Consider the following 26777-nt stretch of genomic DNA (forward strand, 5'->3'; position numbering starts at 1 on the left):
CCTAGCCGAAGTAAAGTTGGTACCTAGTACCTCATCGAATCTATCCGGAGAAATTTAGTGACACCCAGTGTCTTATCGACTCGAGGTCGAAGCATCCCTGAACACTTCTAATCCTATGGCATGCCAACTATATCCGACTCAGCCCGACTAGTTAATAGGGTATTCAATTCACTTTCTCAATTCTATATCACTTTCAATTCACAATTCAAATCACCATTCATTTTTCAATCAATACACTTTTCAAATAATCATATATTCCATAATTCACTTATTCTATTCAATTTAATTCAATTTGCATCACTTTCATTTTCACTCAATATTCATATTAATTTCACATACTTACCTCAAGTCTTACTTACCATACATAACAATTAAAAATTCAGCAATCAATAATAATTAAAATTCGAATTATAGTAATACACACCGTAATTCTCCCGTTTTAGTCCTCGATGACTTTCTCCTTTCCTTTTGATGCTGATGCTTCAGGTTCTTTGTTGGCTACGAAAGTAATAGTAATTTACATTATTATTTACAGCATTAATTATAATAAATAATTAAATTTCTAAACAATTCCTACCTTATTCCCAATTTAATTCTAACTAAACTTAATTATTTTCTTAATCCAATTCACTCTCTTTTTCTATTCAAATTTTGTCTAAACTTATATTTAACTATAAAATTTCCTGCATATTTCCCTAATTTCGAAATTTCTTCAATTTAGTCCCTACAACATAAAACTTATAGTTTACAATTTAATCCCTTAATCAATTCTAACTTAGAATTCATTCAATTAAATCCCTAATTCCATAATTTGTCCAACATGAACCATATTTGGAAACATATGAACTCTTGAACTATCAACTTAATTTCATCAAAATCTTGTTTCAAAGCTTCTAAAACATCAAGATTAACTAAAAAGGACTTAATTGACTAACCAAATTAACTCCAAGCTTCAAATCCTCAATTTTCTCTTTTATCTTTCTTTCCCTTTTTCTTTCCCTTTTTCTCCCCTGCTCCCCGTTTTCAATTTTGTTTCTATTCCCTTTTGTTTCTTTATTTCTCTTTTGTATTTATTTGCTTTACTTATTTAATTAGCATGTATTATAATATATTTATTTTAAATATCTATTTTAACATCATTTACATATTTTACAATTGTACACATATTTAATTCTACATTTGTACCAATAATTTTATTACATTTGTCATTATTTAATTTATTTCTCAAACAAAAATCTCATAATTTAAAAATTTAATTATTTAATTAACAAATATCTTTTTACTTAAATTATAAGTAATTTAGTATTTAAATTACAAATGTACCAATATAATTTTTACACATGTAAATTTTATTACCATATATTTATCAACTATTTAATTTATTTAAAATATAATATTCATTAAATAATCATAATAATTATAAAACCATAATAATAATTTTAATATATATAATATATACATTCAAGAAAAATCTTGATTTTTCTTCCATTTGCCGCCTCAATTTATGTAAATGGCTTAATTACCATTTTGATCATTTTTATTTTCTATTACTTTAGAATTAAACTTTTACCCCTTTTTCAATTTAGTTCTTTTTGCTAATTATTCTAAATTAAGCTAATTTCACCTAATTAAATCCTAATTAGACACACCACTAGGCTCATAAATATTTTTAATAATTATTTTCGAACTTATTTCACTAAGACAGAGGCCTTATAACTCATTTTCTGGTGCCCGTGGATTTTAGGTCATTACAAATTATAGGATTATGTGTGTATGCGTTGTTTGGTGAACTCTTTGTTTTGGAGTGTTCTGTAGTTTGGCAAACCCGTTTGTTTAGTATCCGCCCAACTCAGATGTTTTTGGTGAACTCAATAAGTTCACAACTGTTTAGATTTGTTTATTATTTAAGTATGATAATTTAGATAGTTGAATTGAGATTTAGTTAAAATGGAATAGAACTACTGTAGATGGTAAGACCTAAATTAAATTAAGGGCACTTAATCAGGTGAATCAAGAGAATTAGTGGAATTATCTAATTTCTCCATTAATCCTTGTCTTCGAGCTTAAGTATATAAGGTTAGCGATGGTTTCACTGAACACCTTTACGTTTTCTTCTTCTTTCTCGATTTTTCTCTGCAACTCTTTGAAAACTTAAGTTTAGAAAATCTTTTTGAAGTACAGTTCACAGCATTCAACTAACTTATACGTTAGTACCAACTTATTGGTAATTACTGATGAACCCTAAGTTATTCTTTATGTCAATTACGTGTTCTTCGTTTTGCATGCATAAATGTTAGAATGGTGCGTGAGGAAGGAAACTTCCTAATTTTGGTATAAGTGTTGTGATTTTTGCATGCATGATTAGATTTAATAGATTGATGGTCTGATATGTTTATCTATATTTTAGCTCAAGAAGATAACGAAGGTTCAAGTGATAAGGGCAAGGGACCTGCTTTATAGATCTATGTTCGAGTTTCTGGTGAGTTCCTTCTTACTTCCATTTATTGTAGTTTCTTTATTTTATATTTCGTGTAAGATAAGTATTCTTCCTTTGTAAAGGATGAAAGGTGTGTAAGTGAGTAATGGATGAAAAATATTTGTAACACCCCAAACCCGACCTAGACGCTATGGCCGAATTCGGAAATCTATATTGGCCACCGAAATGGCCCAGAAAATCTTTCGTAATTTTCAAACGTACTTTTTTAAACCATTTCCGTAAAACATTTCAAACCAGTGAAATTGAGAAATTTTAGAAATAGATGACTTCAGTATTTTATTTGTAAAAGTTTGATCATTGTTCAAAACTTTCGTAATTTCAATCATATTTCAAAATCATTTATTCAAAACTAAAGAACTTGATATTTGTCACTATTTAAAAAAAAACATGTTAAACTCATAAAATCAAATGTCTTTAGAAATCTCATTTGTAAACACTATAAATTTTGAAATTAAGTCTAATTTTATTAAGAACTTATTTCTCAAATTTGTAGTGGAAAAATGTAATATTGATACATTTTTACAAAAATCGCAACGAACCATTTTGCTAAAATCATATTTTGCTAAAAATCAATATTTCATGTACATTCGATACATCAATAGTTAATTTAAAACTTCAAAAAAAAAAACTAAATCATATATTTGTCTAAAACTCGTTTTCATTGTCGTAGTGAAAAAGAGTGATTTTGTCACGTTTTAATAAAACCAAGTTTCATTCAAAATATTAATCAAATACTTATTTATGCAGTTTTTAAAACTTAGTGTCATGCATATAATTCATATAAATCAAAATGAAAAATCCCCAAAGTAAAGTCCCATGCTACAGTCCATAATCAAACTTATTACAAACCCAAAATAACAAAATATCAAAATAAAATTTAATTACTTTAATTTAAAAATAATTTCGAGAAACTCCTCTAAATGTCATCATCGCATCCTAACCTCGAGGTTATTTGTAAAATAATAAAATAAAAAAAAACTAAAGGTCAGTGAGCTATAAAGCTCAGCGTGAGTCTTATAACAAGTTAAATAACAATAAGCACATACATATTGTACAACATAATCAATATTATACATATGATCATGGTAGTGCAGTTTTTGGAAAACAATTATGCAAATTTTTATAAAACATCCAACCAATCACCGCTACGTTTCCCCAGAACTAATCCATCCAAACACTCCAATATGTGGACGAAGCCACCAATATTCCCAAACAAGCTGCCATGTAGGTTGTGGATAAATCACCATGTAAGTTGTGGACGAAGCCACCAAATATTCGCAAACAAACTGCCATGTAGGTTGTGGATGAAGCCACAAATTCTTCCTCTTTACAATATCCCACCCCATGCATGTAATATGCTACAATAAACAGATATATATATTTCATTTCAAAATATCATCTATCACATTGCATATGTTGAAACATGCAAATCGAAGCATATAATATCATGCAGGGTATGTTTTAACATGCGTTTCATGTATTATTTCAAGTTATCGAAATATCTCCATTTATTTGTCATGCAAAATTAATTATGCTATAATATCACATAACATGAGAATGAGAATAACATACTTGTATAATCCGTTTCGACGGATTTAGTCTCTCGTTTTAGAATACTTAAAGTATTAACATAAATCACAAATCAAATAATAATATTTTGTTTAGGCGAATTTAGTCTCTCATTTTAGAATACTTAAAGTATTCACATAAATCACAAATCAAATAATAATATTTTGTTTAGGCATTATTAATGTTATATATACGTAACTTGTATTGTTTCCTAACTCTAAGAGAGGAGATCAATCCTTGAATCCTTAGTTAAACGTTAATACCATGTCAATATATTGACATTTTTAATAATATTTTCGAATAAATGATTAAGTTGAATAACTTACTTAATCAATGGTCCCAATGAAAAACACCTCTAAAGGATGGAGTATGGATCCGGGGTTTCAAATAAACGCTTCATGCACAAACAAGAAATACCTTTGTTAGAATCTTTCACAAACGAGAATAAATAAAGAAATAATCTAACTGGAGGATTTATCAATACTTATGTAATATCGAGGGTAAGGAGACTCAACAATCCTTGTGATGATTCGATTAAAGAGGAGGATTCTTAACTAACAAATAAAATAAAATGATAAAAATGATAAATTAGAAAAGATTAACAATAAAACCTTTTAATAAAATCAAGATATGAAGTTGAATAATAAAAAGGTTGATTGTGAAAGAGAGGAGGAGAAAAGAAGAAAACGGAAGAAGAAAACGGTGAAAAACGGTGGTGGTCGATGGTGGTGGCACTACGACGGTGTGGCAGTAATGATAGCAGTGAAGGTCCAGCATTGGAGATGTGGTGGTGAGGTGGTGGTGCGATTGGCTAGGAATGGAAGAGATGTGGAAGAATTAAGGAAAAAGGCTTTGTTGAGGAGGTAAAATGGAAGAAAAATGAAGAGGAAAACAATGAGAAAGGAGGAGCAAAAGAGGGGGTGGCAAAAATGGAGAGGAAAGAAAAAAAATGAACATAAAAAGGTGTAATTCACCTTGTCCAGGTTTAATGTATGTCACACAAGGTAAGGTTGAAGAAAATAAGCATGTTGAGGGGACAAAGGAGCAAAAAAGGCATCGTGGGAGTGAAAAGGGGGGTTTAAAAGGAAAAGTTTCTTTCTTAATTAATTGTTTCTAATTCACCGGCTTTTATCTCTTTTGATTGAAAAGGAGCAATAAAAAAATCGAGAGATTACAAAGTTAACTGGAATTTTCTATTCTTAATTTTTTAATCTTTTGCAACTATTTCAAAAATATTCAAATTTCGAAGTTAGAAGTAATCAAATGATCTCACCGAGTTACTATAATGAAAAACAAAAGAATTCTTTTTTTCATTATAGTAATATTTTTCTGAAAATATCAATTATTATTTATTATTACATATTACAATAATTTTTATTTACAATAAGTTAGATACATCGATAAAAAATACAAAGAATTCCCCCAAAAAAGTATAATATAAATCATAGGATGTCCTAGAACTTAAAAGAAAAATGAATTATTTGAGTTTGTTTATTTGAACTTATTAACTAGTTCATTTTCATCGCAGAACTGATTGATTGTCTTCCACTACAATAAATGAACCTTTTCTTATAGGAAAGACTATCCGATATTTTCTTTATATTTACATATAATTAAAAGAAAAATGACTATTAATGTAATAAAATATTCTTTTTTTTCAAAATTATGTATCCTTTAACAGATTAACTACGAGTCTCATTTGAATTTGGTTGAAAATGAAAATTGGGCATACCCTCTCTTCAAGCTTGACCAATTACCAATTTATGGAAAAAAATCAAATTCAAGTTTGCATAGGCAGATAAAATGGGTTCTACACTTTTTATTTTGATGTAGTTTTCATGTAGAAATGGAGATGTATAAATTATAAATGTAAGACAAAAAAAAAACTGAGCGCCAAGTAACTAGGAGTGGACAGTTATGGAAGCTTTTTTCCACTCAAAAGTTTCCAAAAAAATTTAAATAAAATATAAAGAGTGTGGAGACCTGAACCTAAAACCGTTGAGAAATTATTTAAGCTCTTAACCTCTAAGCCAACTTATTTCCTTATTCACAAACTACAACATTCATTTTAAAAACATGGTGTGACCTTTGCTAAGGTTTGAAGCAAAATTGCACCATATAAAAAATAATGTGAGGGAAAGGATTCGAACACAAATCATTAAGGACAACTCCACCACTACTCAATCACTATTCTTTATACTTTTTTATTATCAAATGAGTAAAAGATCATCTAAAAAAATTTGGGCATGACCACTCTCGGTTCATTAACCTAATTTCTAATAACTCAGTTTTTGGGATGTGACAATATTTGTTTGAGAAATCATTGTCTAAATTTTTCAATGTGAGTGTAGTCCGATTGAGACATGAAGTAAGCACCATTTTTCATGCTTAAGCCACTACCGTTTGCTTTTGATATGTATGAAATTATACGATATGATATGTGATGAAGAAGAAGTGGAGATATGTTTGTGTAGCCTTCAGTAGGACAGGTATATTGCAAATCGGATTGGCAGATTACGATAAAACATATTGTTCTGAATGAAACTGATATAAGGAGTTAATGGGAGAATGAATGCGAACAAGTTTGAAAGATATGTTTCTGATTCTGTATCCTGGGTACATGGTTGACATGAAGTTGGATTTGTATGAGTTATGTTAAGTTGGCGCACAGTATACGCCAAAGTAAGATGAGTTGGCGTACTGAGTCAGCCTTTGTTCTATATATGCCAGTAGGCGTACTCTGTGTAATACATGTGTGATCTTCATAAAGGTTCAATTAATGTTCTAAGTAATGTATTGTATGATTTCTCTTTGGAACTTACTAAATTCAAATGAACTTACTCTATTATTCCTTTTTCTTTTTCAAGATTTGCTTATAGAAGAAAGACTTTGTTCAGGACTACACCAAAGAACTGTTAAGATTGTGAGCTAACTGCTTTGTGTCTGTATTATGCATGTCTAATGGGGGTGGCGCTTAAGTGTATTTTGAAAATGATGTAGATAAAGAAATTATGCTTATTAAGACTCTACTAAACGAAAACTTTATGAAGTACTAAAATTTGGATTTAAACCAATACAATCTGTTGATAAAGTTACCATATTTGAGTTTATATACCATTTGACTTGTTTATTAATTTCAAAGTGATGATATTTCTTTCACCTTAGAAAAATAGCAGTAAAAATATGTTTTACATCTATAAATTGTAAGAATTATTCAAAGTTTCCGCCGAAATGTATTTTAAGTCAGTTTGTTTATAAGTAATGATACACCATCCTCTGATCCTGATATAAGGTTGGGCTTAGCGTGTTACATTAGATTTCAATTGTTATGTGTTTATTGAATTGCATTATGTAAAAGATGTGGGTGTCTCATGCATCAATTATTCGACAAAAAAATCAAATACTAGTTCATTGTATGCATGACTTTTTAAGATGCGTGATTCTGATTGGTATAAAATTATATATTATATATCTTGCAAGAAAAAAAGAAGAAGAAAGAAGATGGAATGAAAATGCACGTTTGAGAAAGGGTCTATTAATGGATCGAAAGTTACTTTCATTTTGAATGGTGAAGACATTGTTTAAAATTTAGTTGAACATGCTTCTATTCAATAAAAGTATTATGACCATTCGGGTGAGCCTTCCCAAATCGAAAAGTTGCGTCACTAGGTCCAACGAATACTTTTAAAAGGTTAGATGAATGGTTTCTTGAAACCAAAAGTGCAACTTAAAAAGTGATATCTTTTTAAAGAATCACTTAAGCACCTATCAATGCTTTATAAATAGAAAACAAGTTAGGAGAATCGAAATATAACTCGTTCCATCTAATTTGTGAGTGAAACTCTTATTCTTTCTTCTTCATGATATATATTTAACTTGAGATATGAAATTATTTGTTTATTCAAATCATGATATTATTCAAATATAACTAGTATTTGGATGATATTGATGAGACACTATTTTCATTGTTAAAATGAAAGTTTTGATCATAGTCAGAAAATAATTGATAATGTACATGGTGAAGGGTGAATAAATGTGTGATTTTATAGTCACTTGATTGGACAATTAATAGTCCTCTAATGTGACTATATATGCTACACCCTTGTATATATATATGGTGTGTTAAGAAAAAAAAACATTATTATTTAGCTATGAATGAAAAAAAATGTTTTTAATTCATGTACTAACTTTGAAAAGAAGTTATGACAAATAGCAAATATGTTGTCTAGTTCACCAAGGGATTCGAAGCCTCTTTACAACACCTTATCTGTTGAAAAAGACGTGATGTATGGTTTCATATATTTGGTGATTGTAAAATTAATTTCTTGGATATTAAGAAATAAATAAAGTAGCCAAAAATGAAATCGTCATGATAAAAAAAAGATAAAGTGATCAATGTAATTTGACCATAATAGGAAGAATATCCTTGATAGCATTCTTTTGCGAAAGAATGAGTAATTGAACATGGTAAGGATGTTGATCTTGCCAAATTTCAAGGAACAAATAAATATAAAGTTTCACCATATAGTATGGATAATTAACATAGCCATGTTGAAATTTTTGAAATTGAGGGATGAGGTACAAGCCTATAATATTTGAGTCACCCATGATGGAAACTCAACTCAACACTTAGTATAGTGTCAAGTTTTGAGTTCAATGAGGCAAATTATATCATTAATATGTGACCGTTAACATTATAAAATAATTTATCATCCCTAGGTAAAAAGTCTTAGGTACCTATCATGATAAGGGGAACGATGAATATTCTACTCTTAATAGATACATAACATAAATATGTTAGTGTTATAATTATGGGAACACTCTTGATGGGATCTACTTATGTGATTGGAACTATGATCACTTCTAGTAGCTCAAGGGCTTTGCTCTGACAACACTCATGAAAAGATGTTACAAACACATGGCTATAATTGTGTCCCTAGATGTTGTGCATTGACTGGTGTTGAAATCATTGTGTGAGATGTGTTCGATTAATCAAATGAAATAGCTGGTTCAAAGCATAGTCTTCCATGCCATTTTGATTAACTTTAACTTGTTTTCACTAAATGAAGGTTTAATCGTAAGAAACCGTCATTTATGCTATTAATTTCCAAGATTATCAAAGTTTAGAATATTTTAAAAATAGAAGGAGATTGTTGGAACATTTTTAAAATATATGTAGTGTTCCAATAGTTACAAATTAAAAGTTATAAGTTACCAAAAGTTATGTCACTTAATTAATAACAAATAGTCATAATTATCCAAGTAGATATCTACTGAATAATTATGTTTCTTCCTAAATATATGATTATCATTTGGGTAGTTATATCCTTATAAAGAGGCATAAGGCCTCTTATAAATAGGAGTGAAGTTTCATTTGCATGACACCCAAAAACATGGAAAAAATTTTCTTTCTGATCTCCCATCATCTTTTATATTCCTAGATTATTTTATAAAAAATTACTGCAGAAATTAGTTATAAAAATTGATATCTTACCATGCTCTGCTCAGTACTTAGTGTTCAGTTCTGTTAGTGTAAAATATAGATCCTTGAGATTTATTTGACAGTAACTTTTTTGTACGCCTTGAAGTATTGTCCTATTTCCTGGTTTTTTGTTCGAGTTGTGTTCAAGATTTTTCTAGCCGAAATTATTGTACTAACATAAGGTGACAGCCACATTACACTTGAAGATCTTTTGGATCCTATTCAAGGAAAACTGGGGTATAGCAGACTTAGAAAAAGAGTGCAACAGATCAACAGAAAGTCTACATCTGTTCAAGCACCATTGCCGAAGGTAGATAGAGAGAAATTGGAGAGGATAAACATAGCGTACATTGGTGTTTAATGTCTGAATGCAGATAGTATGTTTTCTGTGGATTTTGGGCTGATGTCATGTTTTTTTTTTCTAATGGAGAGTTTAAATGTCTTTCCAAGTTATTTGGTTCTGACAAGTGCAGACTAGATTGTTGAAATCAACTGAGAAGATAATGTTATATGAAGCAACGGGTCTGACAAGTGCAGACTAGATTGTTGAAATCAACTGAGACCATAATGTTATATGAAGCAACGGGATCATGTTACTCAAATGCGCAGCCTTCTTTTCCGCCATGTAATGAAGCAGAAGCGCATTAAAAAGATCCAAGTCCAAAACCTATCATCGCTTAAAGAATAAGGATAAACTGAAAGTGGAATCTGCAGAAATGCTGATGGATCCAAAGGCAGCCAAAGAGCAGGCTAGGAAGCAAGAGTTCAAACGGGCTGAGGTGATCAATCATTTTCCTTGATTGTCATAAATTCTATTCTCAAACAGTATTCTTTCATCTGTGGTTTACCAAAAATAATAAATAACAGATGTTGAATCTTGATTTTTCACTCTATTTCTTGATGATGCAGGAGCGAATGACTTTGAAGCACAAAAATAAGTCAAAGTGGGCAAGGCGTATTTTGGAACGAGGCTTGAATGCCCAGGATGAAGATTCTCGAGCGGCTATGGCTGAACAGCTACACCGACATGCTCCTTTGACAAGAAAAATTGACACTGTTAAGGACAGTAGTATTAGCAGTGATAGAAGTAGTGACGACAATGATGAGGGTTCAAACGAGGATAGGGCATCTGAGTTGCTAGGAAAAGCAAAAGACAAAACGATGAAAGTATTAGAAGACGATGAAGAATTGCCTAATTCTGGATTTTTACCTTATATGTTGTTCCGCGTTTAAACTCGTATATTCCTGTATATGGATATTAATAGAACTAAAATCCGTTCCACAATTTTATGATGCGAATTTATATTTATATAAGTTAAATTAGTTTTTTGTTTTTTATTTGGTAACAACTAAATTAGTCTTGGAAGATTACGTCGGGAGCTTAATCAACGGTGGTCATAATTTTTAATATATAAAAAAAACCCTATTTCAAGGATAAATTTTCTCACTGAAATCTTGAACCTAAATCCAAAAGGTCCAAAACGAGGTGGGGCGAGCTTAATTAAACCAGTGGACTAAGGAGCCCATTTATATAGTGCTGATTTGAATGTGAAGCGTCCGATCCATCAAAATCAAATCAAACGACACTGATGCAATAAAGGATAGTAATAGAACTTTCCACACAATACCATTAAAAATATCTAGACTTGAAAGTACGAGAACAGCCATGATTTTACCCACCATATTATGAACCCCCAAAGGGCAATTTTTGTCCACTTCGTTGTTAAGTGAACTCCTCCTCATTAAAATAAGCGTCGCCTATTCTTTTCTGCTTTCATTAGGGTTTTACATTTCTCTACTATCTTTCCTTCTCAAGAAACTCTCTACTACCCAGTATAAACCATGAGGTAAGCTTAACAATCTTTCTTGTTCTCTTTAACTTATTTCATGTTTCGAATCTTTCCCCTAAACTGATTTGATTGGTATCAAGCTTTTATCATTTGTGTTCCTTTTTTAATATATATTCTTTGGGTATTTTTGCGTTGTGCACTAATGGATGTTTTCTATCAGCATGGAACTTTCTTTGTATAGGATTTTTTTTAAAGTTATTAATAAGGTTATTTTATTGATTATTGGGGAGAAATGTTGTAGCGGGTTTTGATTAGGTTGTTTTCTTTTGGTATATTTTAGTTTGAATTTGTGCTTTCTTTAACTATGATTCTTTCTTGGTAGTCGTCATCCTGAGGTGAAATGGGCACAAAGAACCGATAAGGTTTTCATTACGGTGCTATTACCTGATTCAAAGAATGCAAAAGTTAACCTTGAGCCGGAAGGAGTATTTAATTTCTCTGCTACTGCTGGAACTGACAATAACACATATGAGTTGAAGTTGGATCTTTTTGATAAGGTCAATGTGGAGGTAAGATTCTGGTCTAGTGTTCCATCTGTTTAGGGGTATTTGAGAATCTGTTGATGATGTTGGTCGGTTTATGATGGTATTATGCTGCTTTTTAAAGTAAATTCAACATATTTGATTGCTGCCTTTAGCTCCTTAGTGTATATGGCTCACTTCATTTTGATTGCATTAGCATAATTTCTGTTAGATCATGCTATATGTTTCAACTGTCTTTTTAACATCTTTGACACACATTCATGCTCTTGCATCATCTTTACTTTACGGGTGTGCTTGCTGGAACAGTAAAGCAGATGGATAAATTGAGAAGGGTGGAAAAGTGGAAGAAAATGAATTTTTGGTGTGTTTAGCAAGGGAACCATGAGAGGAAACATATAGTTATTTTACTATTCATATTCGACAATCAATGAATGAAACATTCTTTAAGCTTTTCTACAAAAACTAAATTGTGTTTCATCTTTTGTTTTCTCAATCGGCTTTACAGTGCTAAGTCTAAATTCTTGTTGGAGCTCGTTGTTAGTGTTGCATATTCATATGCCCTTGATGTGTTCATGTCTTTAGGATGAATATTCTTCAAATCACTTAATGTTTTGACATTGTGTTTTTTTTTTTGAAAAAAGGAAAGCAAAATTAATGTCGGAGTTAGGAGCATATTCTGCATCTTGGAGAAGGCTGAAAAAGTGTGGTGGAAAAAATTATTGCGCGGGGATGGCAAAGCCCCCCATTACGTTAAAGTGGACTGGGACAAATGGGTGGATGAAGATGAAGACAAGGGTATGTTTCTATATTCAGATTGAATTAATGCAAAAGCTGATGCATTCCAAACTGATAATCTATTGCTTTGCTTCTACATTTTAAGTAGGTCTTGGTGATCTCGACTTAGGAGGAATGGACTTCTCGGTATGGGATCAATATATAATGTTTTATGTACAATCTCTAATTTTAGCATTAGTTTATTAAGACTTCCTTCCTTACATGCAATTATGGTGTCGTCCAGAACTTTGGGGGAATGGGCGGCATGGGCGACATGATGGGCGGCATGGGCGATATGATGGGCGGCATGGGTGACATGATGGGTGGCATGGGTGGCATGGATGAGTTTGAGGACAGTGATGATGAAGGTAAGAATGCTGCAATGTTTTAATGGTGATACTTTGCATTTGATTATCTCTTCTCCTTATGCTGGTTCATGGCAATATGTTGCTGATTTATGTCCAAATGTAGGGCAAGAAGTGACAAAGCCGGATGACAAGGCCGAAGGAGATGCAAAGCCTGAGGAGCATGGCATCGGATCTTCAGAGAAAAAGGAGGCTGAACCGAGCACGTGAAATCATTTTAGCTGAAACCCGAAATGCTGTTAACTATAGTTATGGGTGATATTTTGCTCTTTCCCTGTCATGGATGGGGGAGAGGGGATCAAAGCCTGATGTGTTTTTAACTGCGTGAGATTAAAAAATTTGCGGAAAAGATATGTGTTGTTGTGTTAGGTGGAGAAACAATGTTAGTTCTTTGACATGAATTAGGATGGATGGTGTACCTGTACCTTTAAATTTGTTTGATGGTGATCATTTAGAAATGAGATAATATGGGATTTCATCCTTGTTGCAACTCAAGTTTTCTAATCAGCTTTTAAAAATCAATTTGGTTTTTTTAAAAATATTTTTGTAAATGATAAAACAATTATAGGTAGTGTTTTTTTATCAAACACGATGATCATCGCAGTGTAGATTGTTTAAGGGGAAATTTGGGCAGAGCTTGTGGGCTGGTAGATAAAAGGGCCAAAATGGTCATGTTCCAAGGGTTGTTTTAGGAAGACTTGAAATTGAAGTTAATGCAACCTTTTTATCTGCATTTGTGACTTTTAGGGAAGGCAGTGCTGAAGTAAATGCAAGGCCGACTGTTTTTCTTTTCAATGCTACTTTATGCAGGTATTCGCAGCTCTTCTCTTAGGGTTTTAACTCCACTTCTTGTAGTTGATGCTATGTTTGATGATTTATTCGGGGCTCTAGCGTTGGATTGAATAAAGAAAAAAAATTAATTAATTGAGTTGACGAGTTATATTTTATTATCTTAATTTTGAATCAAGTCAAATAGAGTAAATTTGTTTGAGTTAAATTATAAATTAAATATGTTAAATTAAAATTTTATTACAGATATTTTATTATCATAAATTTAGATCATTAATTAACTTATTTAATTCTTAAAATTATTATTATAGATAAATGTAAAAATTTTATATATTTTTAAGAAAATATAACTTTTGTAATTTTTATACACATTTTGAATTTTAAAAATTATTTTGGTTATTTTGTAGTTTTTGTTTAAAGAAACTAATTTGTTCATTTTCAAATTTGACAATGACCAAAGCAATATTTACATCACTCAATTATTTGAATTATTGAAATTATAAAATTCAACTCGAACTTATTCGAGTTTGCTTGAATTACTTATTCAAGTTGGTTCGAATTACTCGAACTCGAAATTTGAATTTTTTTTCGATTTTTTTGAACTGAATCGAGTTTTGATCATATTATGATTTAGGTTCAAGCTTCACTTTGTATAAATCATACGTAAATTATATGTAGATTTATCCTAATTTAAATTTTTTGTGTGAGTTGTGTTTAGTTTTATTTTTAACTAAAATAAAGTAAAACACTTAATCTAATTGATACAAATTGATTTTATATGTTTTTTATTTATTGTTAATAAATAAATTTTTACCCCTTTTTATACAATGCCTAACTTTTCTTCTCAATCATTAAACATTTCTTTTTTTTTAATCTTTAATTATTAGGTTTACTAATTTCTATATGTAAACAATATATATATTGGTACATTAGAGTGGTCAAGATCACTTTAATTAATAATAGCCTTAGGCTTAGCTACACCAATTATGTCCTCTTGAATAATCCTTGGTAAAATTCTTGGAGAGTGAATTAACTTAGTGACGTCAAAAGGCCTTTGAAAAGCCCCACTTGCCAAAAAATTAGTGCACATATTAGCTTTACAATAAGTATGAACAAGACTACAATTCTAATTGCGGCAAAGCAGCGCTTTACAATTCTAGATCACTAAGGAGAGAGGATCATGTTGTTGCAAGGGGCTTAAAATTTTATGAACAGCACAAGCGAGTCTGATGCGATAACAAGATTTCTTATGCCATGTTCCTAAGCCAGATAATGCTCAGCTTTAGTGATGTGCCGACAGCCTAATTTTCCAGTAAAGCCAAATAGTCAAGAACCATCGTTATCTTGACATAAACCACCCATGGCTAGACCTCCAGGATTCGAAGTAACTGTAGCATCCACGTTCATTTTGACAGAGCTAGGAGGTGGCCGAGACCAAGCAATAAAATAATTAACTCGGTGATTAAGCAGTTGCAGATTGACCTTATGGCTATTAAAATTACAAATACTAGTAGCTATTAGGTGGGAAGCATTACCTGGCCATTGAAAATCTTCAACAAACACTACCTTGTTTCTCCACCACCATATCAGCCAACAAGTAAAAGCAAAGCATTGAGACCAAACAACCGAATGTTCCACTAGGAAGGAGTTGTTAAAACAATTCACACGTAGCCATTCATTCAAATTGCATGAGTTGAAACGCAATAATCTTCCACCACGAAAATGATATGACCATAATGCTTGAAGCACATGCAACATAGTTTCCTCATGACACCCCACATCTAGGACGAGTTGCATCACTGGTAATATGCCGACGAATATATGCTGCCTTAGTTAGCAGACGGTTATGACCAGCCACAAGAAGAAACGAATATGAGGAACATCCAACTTCCAAATTTTCATCCAAAAACCATTGATAGAGGCATTAGACATCAACAATTTATAGGCAGAGGAGACAAAAAAATTACCATCAGAAGAGGCATTCCAAAAGTTGCGATCTTTCTCACCGTCCAAAACATGCACCATTGATAATTACTCCCGGACTTCAACTGGCAAGGCATCTACCTGCTCTTTATAAGAACTAGGGTCCAGACCACGTCCTTAACATTTAAGTGATAGGATTCAGAGGAGACATCAAGCGCAAAATTCTCCATAATAGAACCATTGCCCAACCATTTATCATACCAAAAGGAAGTAGCAACACCAACACCTATCAAACATGCGCAATCCTTACGAACAAGAGTTTTCGAAGACTGAATACTCCTCCAAGTATAGGATGAATTTGATTTAGGTTTAAAATTAAGGAAATTATCACCCTTCAATTATTTGGATTTCAACACTTGAGCCCAAAGAGCGGAGTCCTCATTCTCCAATTTCCATCCCAATTTAGTAAGAAAAGCTATATTCATGGAAGTTGAACGACGGATACTCAGACCACTTTTGCTGTTCTCTTGACACACAGTCTCCCACTTAACCAAAGGCACTTTTTTCTTCTCCGGAGAAGAACTCCAAAGGAAATTATGACTTAGACAATCCAATTATTTGGTCACTGAAACAGGTAATTGTGAAGTCTGCATAGTATAGAGAGCTATAGAGCTAGTAACTGACTGCACCAAAATTGCCCTCCCTACCAAAGAAAGTTGATTAGCCTTCCAAGATGCCAAGGGCTTCTTCAGCTTATCCAAAAGATAAGCATAGGTATGCTTGGTGATATGACCAGAGTGTAACGGGACACCAAGATAATGCCCAAGATCAGTGCAATGAAATATCTTAGAGCAGCTAGCAATGCCCTTAACCACCTCAACAAGAACATTAGGAGAGGTAAAAAGGAGAGATTTAGAATAGTTAAACTTTTGTCCTGAAAAAGAACAAAATCGATTAAGACATTCCATCATAAAATTGCACTGCTCGGCTGAAGCTTCAGCCATTAGGATCAAATCATCTGTGAAGAAAATATGTGAGACAGAGGGTCCCCTTACATAGAGAAAGCTGTGTCCAACCCCCATTATCAACTACTTGATCAATAATATCAGACAGTTTTTGCAAACAAAGAACAAATAAATATGAAGACAGCGGATCACCTTGTCTTAAACCCTAAGAAGGTTTAAAATACTACGTCTTTTCCCCAATCCATATAACATTCATCTCTGTTGAAGTGACATAAAACATAATCAACGAGATTAAAGAAGAAGGTAACCCCAAATCCATTAAATCCCAGCGCAGAAAGTCCCAATTGATCCTGTTATAAGCCTTTTCCAAATCAATCTTCAAAATCATACCTCCCCTTTAGCCTTTCTTTTTCATTAGAGAGTAGACAATCTCCTAGACCACAATAATGTTATTAATGGTCCCTCTACCCTGAATAAAACTATTTGAGTAGTAGAAATTAGATCTTTCAACATAGGACGAATTTTATTCACCAAAATCCTTGAAAGCAGCTTGGCAGTTACATTGCATAGTGAAATAGGACGAAATTGAGAAACTTTCTCCGGATTCTCAACTTTAGGCGCCAACACCACCAAACCTCTACTCAAAGATTCATCAAAGGAACTTATCATGAAAGTATTCCTAACAAAAGTACATAAAGAATGTCGCACCACAAGCTGGTAAAATCCCGCTTGAAACCCATCAGGACCAGGGGATTTCCAAGGAACCATAGAATTAAGAGTTTCATGGATTTCATGATCGTGACGAATATGCAAAAGTTGAGCAAGTTGTCGATCACTTAAAGGAACAGTTGTCCTCGAGCAAAACTTTTGGAACAATGGCAGCAATACAAGCCAAAAGCAAAAAAATACAAGAAGAACTAAAAGCAAAACAAAGAGAGAAACTTTGAACAAGATGATAATCGGATGACTACTGCTTTTCATTGATTGAAAATTCAAAATATATGAGTTACAAACATTGTTTGACAGTTACCTAGTAATTATAACTGCTCCCACTAAAACTAGACAAACACAATCTTTGAATTACAAGTAAAATCAAGCTGACATTTCAGCTATTACATCAAGAACCAATCAAAAAACTAATCCAACTAGCTTTTTGATCAAATTAAAAACAAACTAAACTAAGTTACATAGGAACAAAATGAACAAAATGGACTAAGTCAGCTGCTGCATCTGGTTCTGTTCTATTGCTGATCTGCTTGTTCAGCTGCTGTTGTCTGTGCTGCTGGTTACATGTTGCATTGCAGGCCAATGCTCAACAAAAACTAAGACAAGTTTAAATCAATAGGTTCCTCCTGATAAACAGATTGAAAATGGGAGATGAGCATCTGTTGTAACACTTGTGGGTCTAAAATCCACTCTCTATCATCTAATTTTAAAGCAAGAATTTTATTTCTATTCCTCCTAACCGATGCAGTAGTGTGAAAAATTTTTGTATTCCTATCACCAAATTACACCCACTGAGATCTTGATTTCTAGTACCAAAGAGATTCCTCCTGAACCAAAATAATGTTGTATTCAATCATAAGATCTTTTTCAAGTTTAAAAAGAAACAGGTTAGGCTGAATTTCCAAAGCCTTTTGAACACCATCTAAACGAGCAAGTGATGTCTTTTTCTTTTGAAAATATTACGAAAAATAGATTTGTTCCATTCATATTGAGAAACCTGAAGAGAAAGTAACAAATCAGGTAATCAAACATTATCTCACTAAGAAGCTTGAAGCATAGCAGAAAAATCATCATGAGTCTGCTAGGCCATAACAAAACGAAACAGACATGCTTCTCTATTAATAACATTAGAACCACAAAGAGAGACAACAACAGGGCAGTGATCACTATGCGAACGAGGGAGATTTCTAACAATGACATCCTCAAAAGTTTGCCGCCACGCCACATAGCAAAAAGCCTTATCTAGTTTCTTACGAATCAGACCATGAACATACTAATCATTACTCCATGTGAATTTGCATCCACTAGCATCAAGTTGTATAAGTTGCTTGGTAATCATTACATCCCGAAATTGATCCATTCTCCTAAAAGACTCGGGTGTTCCACTTTGTTTCCCATCTAAAGACAAAATCTGATTAAAATCACCGATAAGGAGCCAAGGCAGAAAGTCAAAATCTGAAAAATCCTACAGATAATTCCAAAAAAAAAAAATCTTAAATCGAAGGTGTTGGACTTACATGAACCGCTGTAAGAGCCCAGAACAACTTCTTTCCACCATCAATAATAAGGGAAATAAATTGTCTACTTCGGCAAACAACTTCCACACTACCAACAGATAACTTCCATAGAACCCTTATACCCTTGAAAACCCCAACGCATCCACCTTTATGTGATTATCAAACCATAAATTTTGAATAACTTTATCAGCATTCCCTCTACTAATACGTGGTTCTGCAATAATCAAAATTTGAACTCTATGTAACTGAACTAGCTCCTGTATGTTGTGCCTAGCTTCTAAACTAGCAACACTTCAACAATTCCAAAACAAAATCATGAAAAATAACATCTCAAGCAAGAAGCCAAAGCTTGAAAAATCATTCTTGCATAAATGACACCAAGGGCGCTGCCTCACTACCGAAAGTTACATTGTTCGCACTAGACAATACTAAAAAAGACTCATTACAAACCAACCCCGTAGAAGATGTAGCCATATCCTTCAATACAACAAACGAGGCCAGTTTACCAACATCATTCAAAGGAGAAAGAACATAATTTAAATTGACTATAGGATTTGAGGGAGCCTTATCAGTGATATTAACATCAAAAGGTGGCCCAATTAAAAAGCCTAAATGTGCTGGGTCTAAAACAAGCTGTTTGGAAGAGCTCGCTATAAAATGAAAGCTATGATAAAGGCATGCCAAAGGAGTTAAATCAAGCACAACATTCTTAGACTTATCAATCAACTTCTCACCTTGTTTCTTCAGATGATCCTCCTATTTTCTAGGGTGAATTTTAATCCCCCCATCTTTCCTCAGTTTTTAGTCTTTTTTCATCCCAGCTTTAAAACCACTTTTATTATGCTTAACAAAATCCTTCAACGTAACTTTAAATTTAGTCTTATCATTATTACTAGAATCATCAACCGCATGATTCAAGGCAAAGAATCTCCTTACGTCATGCCGAAAATCACTCCCAATCGAAGACTTTCCATTTGAAATTGGGTCCCTCACTGGTTTGCACGTTTTACCTTGCACTAGCATCCAAGGTCCAAAAGACGTTCCCATCAGCTGTAATGGCATTTTTGAAGGCATGTCCGACGCAACATGAGTCGAAGAAGAAAGAACCTTATCAGTGCCAGAAGCAGCAATAGTAGACATAGGACATGAGTCTTTCCTATGACCAAACTTACCACACTAAAAACAAATCAATTGTAGCCCATCATATTTAACACGTTGACAAACCTTGCCGAGACTAACAGATGAACACGATAGTTTGGTTAAATCCAAATCAATACAAACCCTTGCAAATCCTCCTCTTTGAACATCTTCCGTATTCCAATCAATGCAAATTACCCTCCCCACACAAGAAACAATCCTCCAAACTGCCATAACTGTGTAATATTCCAGAGGTAATTTTGAAAAATGAACCCAAGCAATAAGAAACTCAAATCTTATCACAACTTGGCTGAAAATTCAGAAACCATTAACAAACAGTAAGGTAGTGTCCACTAATGATCTAATGACCTCATTCCAAGACATGATTATAATATGATTTCTGTTCAACTTGAATAAGAAATAGTCATTATCCAAATCAATGATCTTGTAATTCCCCTCCAAACGCCAGAGCTGCTGCACCTTGGAAGAGAGAGCTTTGATTCCCAGGATTTTCCCCAAGAGTTTTACAATCAACGCAGTGCGCCAAGGCTTGTGCATCTCCCGTTTTTCCTCCACCGAAAAGAACGCATGAGCACCAGAAACAACTGTTTCCTCCGAGTTCGAAACAACATCATTAAAACAAACATCACCATCAACATATTCAACATCCCAATTCTGCCAAGTCTGTTGTTGGGACGGATTAACCCAACCAAACGATCCCTATACGATGCATTTTGAGATTGGGGACTACTCCCACCGTCAACCATCCGTTCTTCACAAGCATCAACCAAATCCTCCTAACCATAAGAAATCGTACGAGTGCGCTTGAATTTCCTCAAAGTACGTGGGACATCTTCTGTCGACGTTGGAGCCAAGAGAGAGTCCTCCATGACGTTTCCAAGCGCCTCCTTTTCCTGACCGACTAACATTATTTAATTGGATGGTATAAATTTGATTAGAGATCCTTCTATTGATCTAAAGAGAATTTATTTTAATATATCTAACTGATTAATATTAATATACTTGAACTATTGAACAAAAAAATGTAATATCCTTAAATTTTAAAAAATAAATCACTAATAAAACAATTTAGATAAAAAGATAAAAGGGTAAAATGATAAAAAGACAAACGGTTACCCAATTATGCCTCCATTTCTGTTTTGGTCACTCAACTTTAAAATTTTTCAATTTAGGCACTAACGTTTGAATTTGTTCCTGTTTTGGTCACCAATTGTTAAATTGATAACGTAAAACCTTTTTCTAACTAGTATAATAACATATTTAGTCATCAATACTTACATATTCTATCAATTTGACTCTAACACAAAATAATTCTATAAATTTAACCCTTCTTATATAAAAATTTTATCAATTTGACCCTCAAACTTCCTAATCAATGCTTTTAGCTTTTAAAACAAAGGCTGTCCACATTTATAGATTTGTAAAATCCAAAAAGAAAAAAAAACTTCTTTTAACTAACGAGTCGTACTCCGAGTCAATTCCTGATACCAATGAGTTTATCTTGAAACTTTATTTCCTTTTATTTTTTTCAAACTTTATTTCCTTTTCTTTTTTTTTCATTATTTTCTTCTAGATATTGTAACAACCCGATTTAGGGCTTAGTCAGAATAGTGATTTCAGGACCACGAATCCGACATAGAAATTTTTTTTTATTATATTTTTATAGTTTACAGTTTTGTGGAATGATTTCGTGAAAATCTCGTTCAAAAATTTTGACGTTTGAGCACTCAATTTAGCAAGAAGGACTAAATTGTAAAAAGTGCAAAAGTTGAGTTCTACATGCTAGAGGTGTCTAATTGCTATGAAATTTTAAATTGAAGGTCCTTAGATGGTAATTAGTCCATTTTATTTTAAGTTGGAAAAAATAGATATGAGGTAAGAGAATTTTAGTGTTTTAAGAAAAGGGTATTTTGGTCATTTGGTAATTAAATGAATTAATAACCGAAAATCAAGTCAAAATTTAGTCCATCTTCTTCATGCTTGTGCCAAAAATTAGAAGGGAAGCCATAGCTAGGGTTTGGTCACTTTCAAGCTCGATTGTAAGTCCATTCTTGCCCCGTTTTTAATGCTCTTTACATTTTTGAAGTCGTTATCACTTGATCTATCTATTTCTACCATTAATTTGAGAGATGATTGAGGTCTAGGGTTTTACTCATGTAATGACCCAAAATTTAAGGGCATCGAAAAATCGTGTATCTGGTTCACTATTTTCAAAGATTGGGTTCGTAAATATTTATTAGAAATATTTACGAAGTTAGTTAAGTGATTAATTAGATTTTAGTTAAGTGAATTAGCTTGAATTAAAGTTAATTTAGTATAAAGACTAGATTGAATAAAGTGTGAAAGTTGAATCATAGAATCAAGATAAGTTAAAGGATTAAATTAGCAATTAAACCATAGGTGTCAAATGTATGGTAAAAATTAAAAACAAGTGTAAAAAGTATTATACATACATTTGTAATATATGTATGTATTTACTTATTATTTAAGTAAACAATAATTATTACAAAAATATAATATAATAATAAAATAATGCATAAAATAAAAGAAAAGAAAGAAGGAAATAAAGCAAAGAAATAGAACAGGGAAAGAAACGAAACTGGGGAAAGAAAAAAGAAAAAAAATAAAGAGAAATTTAGGGTTTTGAAGCTTGAAGCTTAATTTGGTAAGTCAATTTAGTCCATTTTCTTGTAATTTTAATGTTTTTGGAGTCCTAGAGACAAATATTACTTAATGTAAGTGGAAATTTTGAAAGGTAGATGATTTTTAGACATGGGTTATGTTGAACAAATTGTTGAATTAGGGATTTAATTGAATAAATATCAAGTTAGAATTGATTAAAGGATTAAATTGTAAAAGAAACTATAAGTTTTATGCTTGAGGGACTAAATTGAAAGAAACTTGAGATTAGGGTTTTATCATGAATATTTAATGGTAAGATGAATATGATAAGAAATTGAATAGAATTGATGTAAGAATTGAGTGATAAAAGTAAATAAGTTAATTAGGATTAAATTGAAATTGAGGATTGAATTGAATAGAAATTCAATTATTTATTGTGAATTGATATTGTATTAATAGTATAAATTGTTTAATTTCAGTAGCTAACGTAGTACCGGAGACATCGAAAAAGAAAGGAAAAGAGAAGGTTGACGAGGAGTAATCCGAAAAATTTACAGTTTGTATTTCTACAAACCAAACTTAATAATTATTATTGCATTTATTATATATATATGGTAAGTTGTATAGAGGTAAGTATTGTTATTATTGTATTGAATTGAATTGAGTTGTGAGTATTTGAATTGAAATGTATATTGATTGTTATCTGAAAATTTTTAGTGAAAAGAATACCATATTAACAGTGTCGGGCTAGGTTGGATATAATTTGCATGCCATAGGAGTGGAAGTGTACATGGATACTTCGACCTTGAGTCAATGAGGCACTAATAGTGTCGTACTGTTACTTCGACTTCGTGTCGATGAGGCACTTTATGTGTCGTACTATTTCTGTTACTTCGGTTTAATCCGATGAGGTACTATGTACCGTACTGCTACTATTTACTTCGGCAAAGCCGATGAGGCACAATGTGTCATACTGCTGTGTTGGTTGGATCCATTTATCCACCAAGGTCCGAGTTATGTTAATAGGGGCAAACTACAATACTGAACAACTGAACGACCGTATTACTGTACTGGATAATTAATGATATTGATTGATGATGCATTGAATTGAGTGATCTTTGAGAATGGTTTGTGAATATCAATATTGTTATGAGATTTGAAATCTTTAGTTTAAATGTTTTTCAAGTGAATATTTACTTTAAGTGTTGGTTTATAGAAATACCACTGAATGTATACTCAGCGTACAGTTTGTTTCCGTGCGTAAGTTAGGTACGAAGAAAACTAACAACCCAGCATCCAAGACCACCTGAACTCAAATACTTCGTGGTGTACCTTATTTTGAGAAATGGCATGTACCTAGGTTATCTTTTAAAGTTATTATTAGCGAGAATGTTATTAGTGTAAAGATGAAAATGGTTATTCCATATATGCACAATTGATGTTTATAACATAGTGTTTTATATAGTTTATTTTGAATTGATTTTAGATGGTGTTAAGTATAATGTTTGGAAATTCTGTGTTAAACAGTTACTGAAATACATGAGTTAGATCGTTATACTGGTGGATTTAATATGAATTAAATGTATTTAACCATGTTTTGGATTGGTTGAAAGATTGGATTTTAAGTTACTTATTATTCAAAGCTTGTAGGGTTGGTAATATTAAACTATAAGGTTCATTTTGAGTCCACACGGCCTGCCACACGGGCATGTGATAAGACCGTGTGAGACACACGGCTTATACACGGGTATGTGATTAGGCCGTATGTCTCATGCATCTTAAATAATGAAAACAGAATGCTCAAGCATGGCCACAAGGGCAGAGACACGGACGTGCGTCACAGCCGTGTGAAGCACATGGTTACAGCACACGGGCATGTGCTTGGCCTGCGAAAACTGCACTAGATTCGAACTGAAATTAACTCCACACGGGCTAAGCACACGGGTGCATGTCTTGGCCGTGTGAAACTAGTTTGTTCATAATTAATAAGTCAGAGAAGTACATGGGTAAAGGACACGGGCGTGTCCAAGCCGTGTGATTCACACGGGGTGACAACACGGGAATGTCTTAGGAACACATGGCCGTGTCCTCAAATCACACGGGCGTGTGGTACTGTTCATCAAAGAAACTTTTAGAAATTTTATGAAAAATTTTATAATCTTTTAATTGGGTTTCGATTTGTTCTTAACATCTTCTTTGAGCCTTGAATCTCTATAAAAGGATCAAAAAGATAAATTACTTAACTGTATAATAATTAATTTTATATAATTTATGTTTTAAATTGTAATGACTGGTAATGCTCTATAATCCTATTTCAATGTCGAAAAAGGATTAAGGGGTATTACATTTAATGGTATCAGAGCTAGTCAAGTTTAGTCGATTCTAGGATCAAATTAGTACGGAAATGAGTCTAGAGGTACATGTCATTATTGAGTTAAATTTGAGTCAGGATTGGATGCTGATATATATATAAATACTAAATTATTGTTATTTTTGTTTTATAGTTAAAGATGTCTAACGAAAATATTGAAGAAACTAATATTGAAGAAACTGGTCAAAAAATGTATAGTGAAGATGATGAACTGTATGATATGAATGAATCAGAATCTGCAACACCTAGTGTAAATTCGGTAGGTAATCAACTGTCAACTGTAAATTCGTATAATCTCGGCGATTAAAACTAGTAAGCTTCTTTATCAAGGTTGTGTTGCTTTCTTAGCATATGTTATTAATTCGAATACGGTGGAGAGTAAATGTAGCAAAATCCTAACTGTATGTGAATTTCCTGATGTATTCCCTGAACAATTACCTAGATTACCACCTAATAGGGAGTTTGAATTTGCGATCGAAGTATACCCGGGTACAAATCTAGTATCAATACCTCCATATCGAATGTCACCTACTGAATTGAAGGAATTGAAAGTACAACTGCAAGTTTATTGGATTGAGGTTTTATACGGCCTAGTACATCACCATGGGGAGCTCCAGTGTTATTTGTTAAGAAGAAAATGGTTCGATGCGGTTATGTATTGATTATTGACAGTTGAACAAGGTGATCGTCAAGAATAAATACTCGTTACCTCATATTGATGATTTATTTGATCAGTTGAAAGGAGCTTATGTGTTTTCAAAGATTAATTTAAGATCGGGCTACTATCAGTTAAATGTGAAGGAAAGTGATGTACCAAAGATAGCGTTTCGAACACGGTATGGCATTATGAATTCTTGGTAATGCCATTTGGATTAACAAATGCTCCTGCTGCTTTTATGGATCTTATGAATTGAATTTTTCAACCATACTTGGATCAATTTGTTGTAGTCTTTATTGATGACATTTTGGTATATTCAAAGTCTGAATTTGATCATGATCAACATATTCGAATTGTTTTGCAAACATTACGAGAGAAATAATTGTATGGGAATTTGAGTAAATGCGAATTTTGGCTGTCAGATGTGGTATTTCTTGGTCATGTGGTATTAGCAGATGGAATTAGAGTGGGCCCAAAGAAAATTGAAGCAATTGTTCAGTGGAAAACTCTCAAAAATGTGTTAGAGGTATGTAGTTTTCTTAGATTGGCTGGGTACTATCGGAGGTTTGTGAATAGATTTTCAAAAATAGCTTTATCGATAACAAAGTTATTACAAAAGAATGTTCCATTTGTTTGGAATGATCAGTGTCAGAAAAGTTTTGAAACATTGAAGCAGGTGTTAACGGAGGCACCAGTTTTAGCTTTACCAAAATCGAGAAAAGATTTCATTGTGTATAGTGATGCTTCTTTAAATGGTCTCGGATGTGTACTAATGTAAAGTGGGAAAGTGATAGCTTATGCTTCTCGACAATTGAAACTGTATGAACGTAATTATTCGACTCACGATTGGGAATTACCAGCGTAATTTTTGCTCTGAAGATTTGGAAGCATTATTTGTACGGTGAAAAATGTTATATTTACACTGATCATAAAAGTCTCAAGAATCTTCTGTCACAGAAAAAGTTGAATTTGAGACAGCGTCGGTGGATAGAACTTTTAAAAGATTATGATTGTGTTATTAGCTATCAT

The 26777-nt window shown here is 32.5% G+C and overlaps 1 protein-coding gene and 2 long non-coding RNA genes across 4 annotated transcripts; 1 reads left to right on the forward strand and 2 right to left on the reverse strand.

Annotated features, from left to right (window-relative positions):
* Positions 1-3486: 3486 nt before the first annotated feature.
* Positions 3487-4985, reverse strand: LOC121210933 (uncharacterized). The gene is made up of 3 exons (XR_005906210.1): positions 4551-4985; positions 4393-4460; positions 3487-3855 (listed from the first exon to the last, which is right to left on the reverse strand). It is a non-coding gene; the product is annotated as an uncharacterized lncRNA (long non-coding RNA).
* A 6122-nt stretch (positions 4986-11107) lies between these two features.
* LOC107931244 (uncharacterized protein OsI_027940) lies at positions 11108-13509 on the forward strand. 2 transcript variants are annotated; one of them, XM_016863079.2, is made up of 6 exons: positions 11108-11395; positions 11721-11907; positions 12522-12675; positions 12764-12801; positions 12899-13022; positions 13126-13509. In XM_016863079.2, the coding sequence occupies exons 1-6, from the start codon at positions 11391-11393 to the stop codon at positions 13227-13229; spliced, it is 612 nt and encodes a 203-aa protein (XP_016718568.1). In that variant the 5' UTR covers positions 11108-11390; the 3' UTR covers positions 13230-13509. The 2 variants fall into 2 exon arrangements, with proteins under 2 accessions (XP_016718568.1, XP_016718567.1); XM_016863078.2 differs by having other exon boundaries at positions 11215-11395; positions 12761-12801.
* Positions 13510-14837: 1328 nt separating this feature from the next.
* On the reverse strand, positions 14838-21063 carry LOC121210934 (uncharacterized). Its single transcript, XR_005906211.1, has 2 exons — positions 15344-21063; positions 14838-15225 (listed from the first exon to the last, which is right to left on the reverse strand). It is a non-coding gene; the product is annotated as an uncharacterized lncRNA (long non-coding RNA).
* Between the last annotated feature and the right edge of the window lie 5714 nt (positions 21064-26777).

This window comes from Gossypium hirsutum, chromosome A12 (assembly GCF_007990345.1).
Source record: "Gossypium hirsutum isolate 1008001.06 chromosome A12, Gossypium_hirsutum_v2.1, whole genome shotgun sequence".
Taxonomy (NCBI): domain Eukaryota; kingdom Viridiplantae; phylum Streptophyta; class Magnoliopsida; order Malvales; family Malvaceae; genus Gossypium; species Gossypium hirsutum.